This window comes from Salmo salar, chromosome 26 (assembly GCF_965601325.2).
Source record: "Salmo salar chromosome 26, fSalSal1, whole genome shotgun sequence".
Lineage (NCBI taxonomy): Eukaryota > Metazoa > Chordata > Actinopteri > Salmoniformes > Salmonidae > Salmo > Salmo salar.
This window is the reverse complement of record NC_138316.1, coordinates 951,348-966,300: the sequence shown is the minus strand read 5'-3', so window position 1 is coordinate 966,300 and position 14,953 is coordinate 951,348. Positions and strand designations below refer to the sequence as shown.

Below are 14,953 nucleotides of genomic sequence, written 5' to 3'. Positions count from 1 at the left end.
GAGTATGGCTTCTGTTACTACCATACTGTGTAGCATTATTGTTGATATTGGTTGCATTTTAATTTATATTTCCTGTTTTGTTATGAGTCATTGTGTTCTGTTGGGTTCTGTGTGTGTGTGTGTGTGTGTGCGTTTGTGTCTCAGGGAGTCCAGCGCACCAGGCTGGCTTACAGCAGATGGACACTGTGCTGCAGCTCAATGGCCTACCAGTGGAGCAATGGAAGTGTATCGACCTTGCTCACGCATTCAGGTAGCCTACAGTCCTACACTGTCCGATCTCTCTTTGGGTTTCACCTGTCCTGAACATACAGTACATTAGGGCTGAACCGATTTAGTCGATTGTTTGGTCGATAGGCTGTTGGTCAACCGAGATTTCTTTAGTCGAGCAGTCGCAATATATATATTTTATCGTGCACAAGACACCTGTCTGATTCACGCCTGTCTCAGGGTACTAATCCATTGTGGAGGCCACAGGATGGCACAATCCATTACAGTAAGACATGATACTGAAATTGTATATGGTTATATTAATTAAAAACAATGGTGCAACATTGATAAATCTAATATTATTTTATAGCAAATGCACTTTCTCCCGCATTGGATATGGTCGTTATCCGCAGTTCTGAAACATATTCTTTAGTGCGCCGTAGAATTTGCACCTTTCCCTTTGTTACTATATGCATAATAGAAAAGTTAACCAGCATTTTGGGATTGAGAACAATTTTTTATTTAACTAGGCAAGTCAGTTAAGAACAAATTCTTATTTACAATGGAACAGTGGGAACAGTGGGTTAACTGCCTTGTTCAGGGGCAAAACTACAGATTTTTACCTTGTCAGTTAGGGGATTCGATCTAGCAACCTTTCGGTTACTGACCCAACACTCTAACCACTAGGCTACCTGCCACCCCAAATTCATCAGAGGCAGCAGCAGCAGAGATGAGGAGCAGCCCTTCCTTAGCCTAATTGTCTAAGAAAATTGAGAGAATAAACCCTGACTTAATTAGGTCTGTAATCAATAGCCTAACTGTTAAATGGGCCTGGCTTTATAAATCATCCATATACAGTGCATTCGGAAAGTTTTCAGACCAATTGAGTTTTACACATGTTCTTACGTTACAGCCTTATTCTGAAATGGATTCAATTGTTTTCTACATCAATCTACACACAATACCCCATAATGAAAAAGCAAAAACAGGTTTTTAGAAATGTTTAGAAATGTATTAAAAATGTCAAACTGAAATGTTAAATTGACAAAAGTATTCAGACCCTTTACTCAGTACTTTGTTGAAGCACCTTTGGCAGTGATTAGAGCCTTGAGTCTTCTTGGGTATGACGTTACAAGCTTGGCTCACCTGTATTTGGGGAGTTTCTAACATTCTTCTCTACAGATCCTCTCAAGCTCTGTCAGGTCTCTCCAGAGATGTTCGATCGGGTTCAAGTCAGGGCTCTTGCTGGGCCACTCAAGAACATTCAGAGACTTGTCCCGAAGCCACTCCTGCATTTTCTTGGTCGTGTGCTTAGGGTCGTTGTCCTGTTGGAAGGTGAACCTTCACCCCAGTCTAAGGTCCTGAGCACTCTGGAGCAGGTTTTCATCAAGGATCTCTCGATACTTTGCTCCGTTCATCTTTCACTCGATCCTGACTGGTCTCCCAGTCCGTGCCTCTGAAAAACATCCCCACAGCATGATGCTGCCTCCACCGTGCTTCACCGTAGGGATGGTGCCATTTTTCTTCCAGATGTTTATGCTTGGCATTCAGGCCAACGAGTTCAATCTTAGTTTCATCAGACCAGAAAACCTTGTTTATCATGGTCAGAGTCCTTTAGGTGCCTTTTGGCTAACTCCAAGCGGGCTGTCATGTGTCTTTTACTGAGGAGTAGCTTCCGTCTGGCAACTCTACCATAAAGGCCTGATTGGTGGGGTGCAGCAGAGATTGTTGTCCTTCTGGAAGGTTCTCCCATCTCCACAGAGGAACTCTGAAGCTTTGTCAGAATGACCATCGGGTTCTTGGTCACCTCCCTGACCAAGGTCCTTCTCCCTCGATTGCTCAGTTTGGCCGGGCCCAGCTCTAGGAAGAGTCTTGGTGGTTCCAAACTTATTCTATCTAAGAATGATGGAGGCCACTGTGTTCTTGGGGACCTTCAATGCTGTGGAAATGTTTTGCTACCCTTCCCGAGATCTCTGCCTCGACACAATCCAGTCTCGGAGTTCTACGGACTATTCTTTCGACCTCATGGCTTGGTTTTTGCTCTGACATGCACTGTCAACTGTGGGACCTTATATAGACAGGTGCGTGCCTTTCCAAATGATGTTCAATCAATTGAATTTGTAGAAATATCTCAAGGATGATTGATGGAAACATGCTGCACCTGAGCTCAATTTCGAGTCTCATAGGAAAGGGTCTGAATACTTTCCAAATTAACTGTACTGTATACCTACAGAAATAAGACTGATCTAGCTTATGTTGCCTGTTTGAGTGTTTGTTTAATAGACTACTGATTCCGTGAGCACCAAGCCTCAAGAAAATGCAAAATATCTGATAAAGCAATTTCACAGATTCTGCTGTTTTTATTCTTTGCTATGCTGTTTTTCATGAGAACAGACTGGTATTACTTATAACAGACAAACATTATATTGTAATCGAACAGCATCTGTTTACCTCGTTCCTATACCCTCCCTTTTCTTGATCTCCTTTTTATTGTTATGATTACAATTATTATTATTATTATGATCATTAATTATTAATGTCGTTATCGTTAGTAGGCTTTGTATAATAGCCTTGTATAACCACCATCAAGCTGTAGGCCAAAGAGCGTGTCCTGTTTTTTAGTTTTTATACCTTAGCTAACTTAGGCCTATATTTAAATACAGGCTACCATATCAATCAATCATTAATTCATTCAAGCCATCACACCGCATATGAGACATTCTTGCTTTGAAATCAAATCAAGGACTTTTGTTTTAAAATGAAATAACAAAGGGTGCTTTGACTAATTAGCCTAAACAATAACTAAACCACAATTCACGAATGCATGCAACAGGTTTTGTCTGCTGTAATAAAGGCTTTATATATTTATTTATTTTCATTAGAACAGACTCTGTGGTACACTTATTTATTTAGTGTTGTGTACACTGTTCCAAATGGTCAGAAACAATTATAATATTGTAATCTAACAGCAACTGTTTGGCACACATAATACTTACGCAACTCTTGATCCTATACTTACCCTTTTCTTGATCTCCAGTAGTTTCCACAACTAAGTCAAATGTCTTCCCCTTCCCTCCTGAGCAACCAGTGAACATTTGCCCATTTCAAGTTTCTTTTTCACGTCCTCCGCATCCATTTTGCTCTCATGTGTTACTGTGTTCGGAGTTTGTTATAACCAATTTATTGATGTGAATATGATAGGCTATAGGTCAGGCCCTGTTGGTCACATGCATGTGATGCTTACATGTTTCACGTAAAGAGAGCAAGGGTTGAGGGAATAGGGAATGTTTTTGAGGGATAGGGAATGGATTTGGTAACATAACTTTTCAGTCAGAAACAAGTAAGAAACTAAATGGCTGTAGTGATGTTGCAGCTTCAGCACAGACAGCCCGATAATCACTTGCTGCGCTGTGGTGCCTTTTAACTGCCTTTTCACTCCAGTCACATGGGCACTCGCTGTCATTTCTTTAGCACAGTTTGACCATCGGTCTCTTTCTTGAGTCGTCATTTTGTTATTTAATCAAACAGTGTGCTTAAAGCATCAGACAAGCTCAGTGCATATGTAGTTGAATTTATTCAAACTTAAATGGATATGGAAATATGCATTTAAACATTTAGACCAATCAATTGGTTGAAAGAACAGAACGACTCTCGGTCGACCAAGATTATTTTTTTGTCAGGGACAGCCCTACAGTACATACAGTGCAACAGGTTCTCTCCTATCAAATGTGTTGTCTGAATCAACTGTCCTCTCCATTCACAGAAACTGCCACAATGAGATTACTGTAGTGGTATGGAGGACCCTACCTATCATGAAGCCGTATTTTGAGGGCCTGATCCACAGACCGTCTTATAAGGCATCTGCCTACGACACTGTGGTGTCCCCGGTGGGGAAGAAACGAGACAAGACTCCGCCATTGCTGACCCACCCCACCCATGGCAGACGGAGTGGACGTAAGCAAGGGCTTGTGTCAGAGGACGGCCTTGGATCCTTGTGGAGGGACAAGCGAGAAGACAAGGGAGAGTACTACAAAGGACAGGAGCCAGACTACGGGACTACTAAGATCAGGACTCGGACCCTCAAAGGCACCCGGGTGACCTCATCAAATGGTGACAACTACATTATCCTCTCCCCTGTGGACCCGGGAAGCCAGGTGATTGTATAGACTACATTATCCATGGAGCTCAGCAAATCTTTTTGTGACTCATAGGCTGTATTCCCAAATGGCACCCTATTCCCTATATAGTGTACTACTTTTGACCAGAGCCTTATGGGCCCTGGTCAAAAATAGTGCATGAATTAGGGAATAGGGTGCCATTTTGAATGCAGGCTTAGGTTTAGCACTCACTGTTCCTCTCTTGATTCATAGTCGGCTTATGTTTACTCAACGTATTTAGTTCTGTCCTTGAGCTGTCCTTGTCTATTGATGTTCTGTATTGTGTCATTCTGTTTTATGTTTCATGGTTTGTGTGGACCCCAGGAAGAGTAGCTGCTGCTTTTGCAACAACTAATGGGGGTCCTAATAAAATACCAAATACCAAAATTATACATGTCACCGCATGCACCACCATCCATACTGTAAACTGTAGACCTTTAACCCCCTTGTCGTCTTCTGACCTCACTAGACGGTTTTAATGCTTTTCTACTTCTCAGATCTTGCATCCCGTTTATCAAGACCGGAATGGTACACTTGGTAAGCAACTTTCATAAGATTAACTAACCAGTCAGTAGATTTGGTAAGACTTTACTAAACACTTTAAAAACGTAAGCTTGCAGGTATAATGCTTTTTAATGCTTGTTAAAAGCATGTATGAGGCTTATAATACGTATTTGTTTGGGTAGTGAAGCGGCAACTTTTAATTTGGCTCTATACTCCAGACAAGACAAAATTGCAACAGACAGAGAACACAGGAGACAAAGGGTTGTGAGACAGTGGATAGTGGAATATATACGGAGGGAACGGGGCAACAGAAGACGAATAGCAGAGGGGCTAAGGATCTTGGAGATGGGGAAAGAGACGATAAAATGGTGGGACAGTTTGCTGGACTCTACCCAGAGGGGCAGATCCCGAGTGGACAGCCATCCCCTCTGCCCATGATGGTAGCGGGGAGCAAGGGTCCGGTGGTGGTCCACCTGACGTTGGTACCAGGAGGTGGTCTGAGAAGAGCGGCCCGGGCTTTCTTCCAGGTACGGCGACAATGAAGGGCAAACACCTGGGCAGAAGGTGTGCTGACCTCTTGCTCCGGGAAGAGTGGGGGCTGATAACCTAGGGAACACTCAAAAGGCAAGAGGCCCGTAGCAGAACAAGGAAGCCTGTTGCGAGCATATTCCACCCACAAGAGTTTCTGGCTCCAGGTGGTGGAATTAGTGGAGACGAGGCAGCGAAGAGTTGTCTCCAGGTCCTGATTGGCTTGCTCCGACTGGGGATGAAAACCAGAGGACAGGCTGGCCGTTGACCCAATAAGGGTGCAGAATGCCTTCCAGAACCGGGAAGAGAACTGGGGACCGCGATCAGAGACCATGTCGACCGGCAGTCGATGGATCCGGAAGACCTTCTGCACAATGAGCTGGGCCGTCTCCTTAGCTGAGGGCAACTTAGGAAAAGGAATAAAATGGGAGGCTTTGGGAAACCGGTCCCGCGCCCCCGGGGTACGACTGGGAACACTGTGCCTTGCGGACCAGACTCTCGATTCCCCAGACAATAGCAGCCGCTAGAAGGGAGGATGGTCTCGGGGTCTGAGGGTGTAGTTGCAGGGCTGTAAAGACGTGAGAGCGTGCCAGGCTTCACATTCTTGGACACCGGGCGGAAGGAAGCAGTGAAATGGAAGCGAGTGAATAACAGGGCCCATCTCGCCTGCCTGGAGTTGAGGCGCTTGGCGGTGCAGAGATATTCCAGGTTCTAATGGTCCATCCACACCAAAATTGGCTGTTCTGCCACTTCTAACCAGTGCCTCCACTCCTCCAACGCCATCTTGACACTGAGTAATTCTCCTTTTCCCACATCGTAGTTCCTCTCGGCGGGGTTTAGGCGATGGGAAAGGAAGGCGCAGGGATGCAGCTTCTGGTCCTGGGCAGAGCGTTGGGACAGGACAGCCCCCACTCCGACATCCAAGGCGTTGACCTCCACCACGAACTGATGGGATGGGTCCAGATGGATTAAGATGGGCCTGTAGTAAATCGCTGCTTGAGGTCAGAACGCCCATTCAGCTGCTGGAGACCATATGAACAGCACCTTGGGAGAGGTGAGTGCAGAGAGGGGAGAATCAAGGGTGCTGTAACCCCGGATGAAACAACAGTAGAAATTTGCAAACTCCAGGAAACTTGCAGGTGAACTCTGGACGTGGGTTGAGGCCAATCCACCACCGCTCTCACCTTGTCTGAACACTCCCTGCAGTGATGACGTATCCTAGGAAGGAGATGGTGGTCCGATGGAACTCACACTTCTCCGCCTTCACGAACAGCTGGTTCTCCAGGAGACGCTGGAGGACCTGTCAGACATGGAAGACGTGCTCTTGAGCTGACCGGGAATAGATGATGATGTCGTTGAGGTAGACAAACACAAATCGGTTCAACATGTTTTAGAGCACATCATTGACAAGGGCCTGGAACACTGTGGGAGCGTTGGTCAGTCCAAACTGCATCACCAGGTACTCCTTGTGCCCGCTAGCCATGTTAGACTCATCCCCTCCCCGTATCCGAACCAGATGGTAGGAATTCTGAAGGTCCAACTTGGAGAAGATGGTTGCTCCCTGGAGAGGCTCAAAAGCTGAGGAGATGAGTGGTAGCTAGTAACTGTTTTTAACCGTAATGTCATTGAGACTCCGGTAGTCGATACACGGACGCAGGGTCTTGTCCTTCTTCTCCACAAAGAAGAACCTTGTGCCGGTGGAGTCTCGGGACCTGACATGGCATAAAAACGCCCCTGAGGAGGTGTAGTACCCGGGAGAAGGTCGATGGCGCAGTCATATGCCCGATGCAGAGGATGCGAGGTGGCATGGACCTTGCTGAAAATCTCCCAGAGGACCTTGTATTCCCGCCAGAACGATGGAGAGGTTCGGGGCTTCTCCCAAGCCCGCAGGCAGCACCGACTTCAGGCAATGCGCATGGAAAAACGGGCTCCAACCCAGGATAGCACCAGTCGATCAGAGGATTGAGCTTCTGGAGCCAGGAGAACTCCAAAACCACTGATGCATGAGGGGATTCAATGGGCAGGAACTGAATGCTCTCACTGTGATTGCCCGACACTCTCAGGCTAATGGGAAACGTAGTGTGGGTGACTCTGCCAATAGAGCACCCATCCAACGCTCAGACGTCCATGGGAATGGAGAGGGGTTGTGTGGTGATGCCCAGCTCCGACACCAGGGTAGCGTCCATTAAACTCTTGTCGGCCCCAGAGTCAATGGGCAGGTAGCTAAGAAATGGGCATTTTTAGATATACGGGGTAAAGTTGATAATTTCATAATCAGGACAGCAATCACTTTTGCAAGCTGCTCACACACAGCTCAGACAGATCCAGCTCAGAGAGGCCCACTCCATCTGCAGCAGATTTTATACTGAACAAAAATATAAATGCAACATGGAACAACTTCAAAGATTTTACTGACTTACAGTTCATATAAGGAAATCAGTCAATTAAAATAAATACAATAGCCCCTAATCTATGGATTTCACATGACTGGGCAGGGGTGCTTGGCAGCCAGGGCCAGCCAATCAGAATGAGTTTTTCCCCACCACAAAAGGGCTTTATTATAGACAGAACCCCCCACCCCCACCCTCCCCAGACAATCCCACAGGTAACCTGGGCTGGCGCGGTTACACGTGGTCTGCGGTTGTGAGGCCGCTTGGATGTACTGCCAAATTCTCTGAAACTACGTTGGAAGCAGCTTATTGTAGAGAAATGAGCATTCAATTCTCTGGCAGCATGACAATTGCACGCTCCCTCAAAACTTGAGACATCTGTGGCATTACATTTTAAAAGTGTCCTTTTATTGTCCCCAGCACAAGGTGCACCTATGTAATGATCATGCTGTTTAATCAGCTTCTTGATATCCCACACGTGTCAGGTGGATGGATTATCTTGCAAAGGAGAAATGCTCACTAATAGGGATGTAATCAATAAGCTTTTTGTGCATATGGAACATTTCTGAGAGCTTTTATTTCAGCTCATGAAACACGGGACCAACAATTTACATGTTGCATTTGTATTTTTGTTCAGTGTTATTTAGAATGGAATATGTATGTGTTTATGCAACAAATGTTTTCGCATCGTATTTTCCATATGCACAAAAAGCTTATTTCTCTCAAATTTGGTGGACAAATTTGTTTACATCCCTGTTAGTGAACATTTCTCCTTGGCCAAGATAATCCATCCACCTGACAGGTGTGACATATCAAGAAGAATGTGTTCATTAGTGTTCAAAAACATATTATATTCTTATTTATAATAAGTGACTCCAAAGTGACACTACATTATTTTGCATTAATTTCTATTGGGCACAACATAAACTGAAACACAACCAAAACAAGCGTCAAATGTATCCAACAACTTTGTAGAGCCACAAGCTTGATGTGGTTATTGCGTGCTAGGAATATAGGACCAATTACTAAACTTTTGACTACTCTAAAGACCGACTCCCCCTAAAAAGCAACTTCTTGTTTTGAAAATGACCTATGTGGCATCGATATGAGACAGAAACATTTATTCTGGTGTCAAAATCTACTACAGTAAAAATAATAATTCTGATCATAAAGTCAGTCTCGTCCTAAACTGGGATTTGCGAGTTGAACAAAATGGTATGTCATGGAATGAAACCATAATGGTTTTCCTTGGATTGGGTTCATTTCAATCCTGCTTGACACAGCCGGCATCACCCAAGTAATCATCAATTGCATGCAACCCCATCGTAATGCCCATGGTCAATTTGGTTTGGCATTCGATATCGCTATGGGGCTAGTTAGGGACCATCAGTAAATGTTACTCACCACCTGGATTCGGTTTAATGTAGCAAAATGTGAAATGGTGTTTTTTACATTGGATAAAAGTAGAGACTCAGAGCTACAAAATGCTATATCATACACTGCATTTGAGGAACAATGGGAATGTAATTCTGCTTTGAAAGTTGGTCAACTTGTAAACTCACTTTTGAGAAAATCGCCTTTGAATGTTTTGGTATCTAGTGAAGAGCTCTTCTTTGTCTACACCCATTCAGCATCGTTCACACCCTGTTAAGCTTTAGCCCCACCCTTCTCGTTTCGCTCTCGAATCTCACACTTGATGCTCTGGCCGATGATTTATTTACCTCTGGATAACACGAAAACAGCCTAACCAGCTCCGCTGGCAACAGTTTCATTACACTTTTTTTTCTGACACCGGCCATATTCAACGGGTGTTGTACACACGTCTCGTTAGATAACAAACCAGTCAGCTAACGTTAGCTAGTTAACCTGTTGAGGGTAGTGGGCAGTATTGACACGGCTGGATAAAAAACGTACCCGATTTAATCTGGTTACTACTCCTGCCCAGTAACTAGAATATGCATATAATTATTGGCTTTGGATAGAAAACACTCCAAAGTTTCTAAAACTGTTTGAATGGTGTCTGTGAGTATAACAGAACTCAAATGGCAGGTCAAAACCTGAGAGATTCCTTTACAGGAAGTGGCCTGTCTGACCATTTATTGTCTTTCTTTGACATCTCTTTCAAAAACGTAGGATCTCTGCGGTAACGTGACACTTCCCACGGCTCCAATAGGCTCTCAGAGCCCGGGAAAAACCTGAATGTCGTCATTCCAGCCCCAGGCTGAAACACATTATCGCCTTTCTCAAGTGGCCGATCAAGGGACTGTGGGCTTAGGCGCGTGCACTGGCTGCCCCCGTCTTTGTGTTTTTTCCTCTGTTTGCCGAAAAGGAGATTCCCGGTCGGAATATTATCTCTTTTTTACAAGATAAATTGCATAAAAATGTATTTTAAACAGCGGTTGACATGCTTCGAAGTACGGTAATGGAATATTTATAATTTTTTTGTCACGAATTGCGCCATGCGCGTAACCCTGATTTACCATTTCGGATAGTTTCTGGAACGCTCGAACAAAACACCGCTATTTGGATATAACGATGGATTATTTGGGACCAAACCAACATTTGTTATTGAAGTAGAAGTCCTGGGAGTGCATTCTGATGAAGACAACAAAGGTAATAACATTTTTGTTATAGTAAATCTGATTTTGGTGAAGGCTAAACTTGCCGGGTGTCTAAATAGCTAGCCCGTGATGGCTGGGCTATGTACTTAGAATATTGCAAAATGTGCTTTCACCAAAAATCTATTTTAAAATCGGACATATCGAGTGCATAGAGGAGTTCTGTATCTATAATTCTTAAAATAATTGTTATGCTTTTTGTGAACGTTTATCGTGAGTAATTTAGTAAATTGTTAGTAAATTCCCCGGAAGTTTGCGGGGGGTATGCTAGTTCTGAACGTCACATGCTAATGTAAAAAGCTGTTTTTTGATATAAATATGAACTTGATTGAACAAAACATGCATGTATTGTATAACATAATGTCCTAGGGTTGTCATCTGATGAAGATCATCAAAGGTTAGTGCTGCATTTAGCTGTCTTCTGGGTTTTTGTGACATTATATGCTAGCTTGAAAAATGGGTGTCTGATTATTTCTGGCTGGGTACTCTGCTGACATAATCTAATGTTTTGCTTTCGTTGTAAAGCCTTTTTGAAATCGGACAGTGTGGTTAGATTAACGAGAGTCTTGTCTTTAAATAGCTGTAAAATAGTCATATGTTTGAGAAATTGAAGTAATAGGATTTTTAAGGTATTTGAAAATCGCGCCACTGGATTACACTGGCTGTTGCGTAGGTGGGACGAATTCGTCCCGCCTAGCCCAGAGAGGTTAAACAACAATGAACAAAGTGCCAACACTGCCTAACATTATGCTCTAACTGGAAAAGCAAAAAGCTCTGGGAAACGAATAACGTCTGCTAGGGAGCCAGACAGCTGATGTTAGCTAGCTAGCTAACAGTACACTTTAGCTTACATTTACATTTACATTTTAGTCATTTAGCAGATGCTCTTATCCAGAGCGACTTACAGTAGTGAATGCTGGAGTTTAGAGCCAAATTAAATGTTTTAGCTGACTGTCTAAATAAATACGTAGGGGAGTGTACTGTACAGTATGTTAACTCTCTATGTATATTTTTCTGAGAGGATATTGTTGCATTCATGTTTTACCAAAACAGGTAAGATTTATCAAACTCACCCAAGCGGTGGACTTCAGCAGGGCAATGGCTTTCTACAGGACACTGCTAGCGGGCTACAGGCCACAGGCTTATCTTCTCAACGCTCCATCATCGGCAAGACGGCTACCATGCTGCCCCCATCTGGCTACCAACCCAGCTATGGCAATTACCAGAACTGCACCATTGTCCAGTCTCATCTGCCCTACTCCAATTACGGAACCTACGTCACGCTGGCGCCCAAAACCCTCATCTTCCCCGTCTTTGTTCAGGTTGGCTCTTTTGTTTTATTAATTTGTGTTATTACATGATCATGTTTTTCTTGAGCTGACTGGTGGGTCTGTTGGTGTTGTTGCTGTCAGTCATATTTGTCCCTTGGCTGAACTGATCAGATGCATGATTGGGTTGTCTGGATGAGAAGCAAGTAGAAGACTTTCAAACTGACAGCAGGGTAGTGTTTGAGGTGACGTTGTAGCAAAACATATCAAATTGTTGTGGAACACAAAGCGACAATGATTGTTTCTAATTTGACAAGTTCCAACAGTACCTCCCCATTTCTTCATTTTCGGGCCTAGTGAAGCATTAGTGAGATTCATGATTGTGATGGTGTAATGTTATTTAGCATCCGATTTAAACTCGACCTAAGAGGTTTGATTTCAGAGAGATAGAAACATTGACAAAATCATATCCTGTGTGCCTAACTTGGTAGAGCATGGTACTTGCAACACCAAGGATAGTGGGTTGATTCCCGCTGGGGCAAACCATACAAAGAATGTATTCGCGCATTACTGTAAGTCGCTTCGGATAAAAGAGTGTACTAAATGGCATATTCAGTATATATGATATAAATTCATGCATTATTAGCACAGGGGTGTTTACTGGTGTGTTTTCTCTTGTAGCCCCTGGAACTGTGTAGCAAGCGAACACTTCTTCTCTCAGAGGAGATGATCCTGCATGAGAGCCAGTACATGTCTATCAAGGTACAACGTCATTTCTCTTCTGTTGTGTTATTTACTTCACATTGTTGCTCTTCTACCTGTGTAATTACACTGTAATGACATAGTTAGATTATTACATAATAGTTTTGCCGTAGCTTTGTAATTGCACAGCAATGAAGTTGAGTGGTTCTTGTTTTTACACCAGTGGAATAAGGAACAGTCCCTATTCTTCTTGTGCAATTTAAAAAAAAGAAACTCAGTTTCTATTCAATTATAACACAATTACTGAATTACCATTGTAATACCAAGTAACTTAATGTTAGAATAATGACCACATAAGGTATGCACAACAATTAACATTGACATTTCCTACAAATACGCCTTTTTTCTTTAGTCTTGGAATTTGTTGAATAGTTGTATTTCCTACATTATAGGTCTGCCTTTGCACCAGAGTCATTTTTCAGCACAAATGTACATTTTCTCTGTCAGGTTTCTAGTTTGCTCCAGTGACACCCCATAGAGAGATGCATTATTATTAGGACGGATTAAACATTACCTGGTAAAAGCCAGATCCATATCACTGAACAATGTATGAGAAATGGAATGCTATGCCTATGTCCCAAATGCCATCCTATTCCCTACGTAGTGCACTACTTTTGACCAAGTCACGTAGGGCATTGGTCAAAAGTAGTGCACTATAAAGGGAATATGGTGCCATTTCGGATGGAATGATATGGGTCTCTTTAATGGTGATGTAGGATACACAGAACTTGATATAGTTACTTCTCAGATACAGACTGACGGTTTATGATAAATTAATACAAATGTGTGCTGCCTTTTCACCAAGAAGAAAGGAGATGGCTGGATTTGATGTGTCTTACAGTAAACTCAGCAAAAAAGTAACGTCCCTTTTTCAGGACCCTGTCTTTCAAAGAAAATTCGTAAAAATCCAAATAACTTCACAGATCTTCATTGTAAAGTGTTTAAATTCTTATGGATGGTGGCAGTATTGAGTAGCTTGGATGACTGACGTACCCAGAGTAAACTGCCTGCTACTCACGCCCAGAAACTAAGATATGCATATTATTAGTAGATTTGGATAGAAAACACTCTGAAGTTTCTAAAACTGTTTGAATGATGTCTGTGAGTATAACAGAACTCATATGGCAGGCAAAAACCTGAGAAAGAATCCAAACAGGAAGTGGTTTGTGGTTTTTCAAGTGATTCAAGGATTTCTCTGGTTGAAACCTTATTGCGGATTTATGATAAAAACATCCTAAAGATTCATTCTATACATCGTTGACATGTTTCTACGAACTGTAATGGAATTTTTTGAGTTTTCGTCTGACCTGCGCGTCGTGAATTTGGATTTGTGAACTGAAGGCGCGAACAAAAAGGAGGTTTTTGGACATAAAGGATGGACTTTATCGAACAAAACAAACATTTATTGTTGAACTGGGATTCTTGGGAGTGCATTCTGATGAAGATCATCAAAGGTAAGGGAATATTTATAATGCTATTTCTGACTATTGTTGACTCCAACATGGCGGATATATTGTATGGCATGTTTTTGTGTTTGAGTGCCGTACTCAGATTATTGCATAGTGTGCTTTTTCGGTAAAGCTTTTTTGAAATCTGACACAGCAGTTACATTAAGGAAAAGTTTATCTAAAGTTCCATGCATAACACTTGTATTTTCATCAAGATTTCTGATGAGTATTTCTGTAAATTGATGTGGCTCTCTGCAAAATCACCGGATGTTTTGGAGGCAAAACATTACTGAACATAACGCGCCAATGAAAACTGAGATTGTTGGATATAAATATGAACTTTATCGAACAAAACATACATGTATTGTGTAACATGAAGTCCTATGAGTATCATCTGATGAAGATCATCAAAGGTTAGTGATTAATTTTATCTCTATTTCTGCTTTTTGTGACTCCTCTCTTTGGCTGGAAAATGGCTGTGTTTTTTTTGTGTATAGGCTCTGACCTAACATAATCATATGGTTTGCTTTCGCCGTAAAGCCTTTTTGAAATCAGACACTATGGCTGGATTAACAAGAACTAAAACTTTAAAATGGTGTATAATACTTGTATGTTTGAGGAATTTTAATTATGAGATTTGTGTTGTTTTGAATTTGGCGCCCTGCACTTTCACTGGCTGTTGTCATATCGATCCCGCTAACGGGATTCAAGTCATAAGACGTTTTTTGCCCAGGGTCTCTGCTCATCTGTGTGAACGTGCCTTAGGCATGCTGCAAGGAGGCATGACGACTGCAGATGTGGCCAGGGCAAAAAATGGCAATGTCCGTACTATGAGACGCCAAAGACAGCGCTACAGGGAGACAGGACGGACAGCTGATTGTCCTCGCAGTGGCAGGCCACGTGTAACAACACCTGCACAGGATCGGTGCATTCAAACATCACACCTGCGGGACAGGTACAGGATGGCAACAACAACTGCTCGAGTTACACCAGGAATGCACAATCCCTCCATCAGTGCTCAGACTGTCCGCAACAGGCTGAGAGAGGCTGGACTGAGGGCTTGTAGGCCTG

At 42.9% G+C, this 14,953-nt stretch overlaps 1 protein-coding gene across 1 annotated transcript in view; it reads left to right on the top strand.

Annotated features, from left to right (window-relative positions):
• Positions 1 to 14,953, top strand: part of rgs3b (regulator of G protein signaling 3b) — a 96,148-nt gene that overhangs the window by 25,429 nt on the left and 55,766 nt on the right. The window contains exons 3-7 of the mRNA XM_045708484.2: positions 145 to 250; positions 3,971 to 4,361; positions 4,862 to 4,901; positions 11,458 to 11,726; positions 12,354 to 12,434. Coding sequence (XP_045564440.2) covers positions 145 to 250; positions 3,971 to 4,361; positions 4,862 to 4,901; positions 11,458 to 11,726; positions 12,354 to 12,434 — 887 coding nt within the window. The remainder of the gene's footprint in view (positions 1 to 144; positions 251 to 3,970; positions 4,362 to 4,861; positions 4,902 to 11,457; positions 11,727 to 12,353; positions 12,435 to 14,953) is intronic.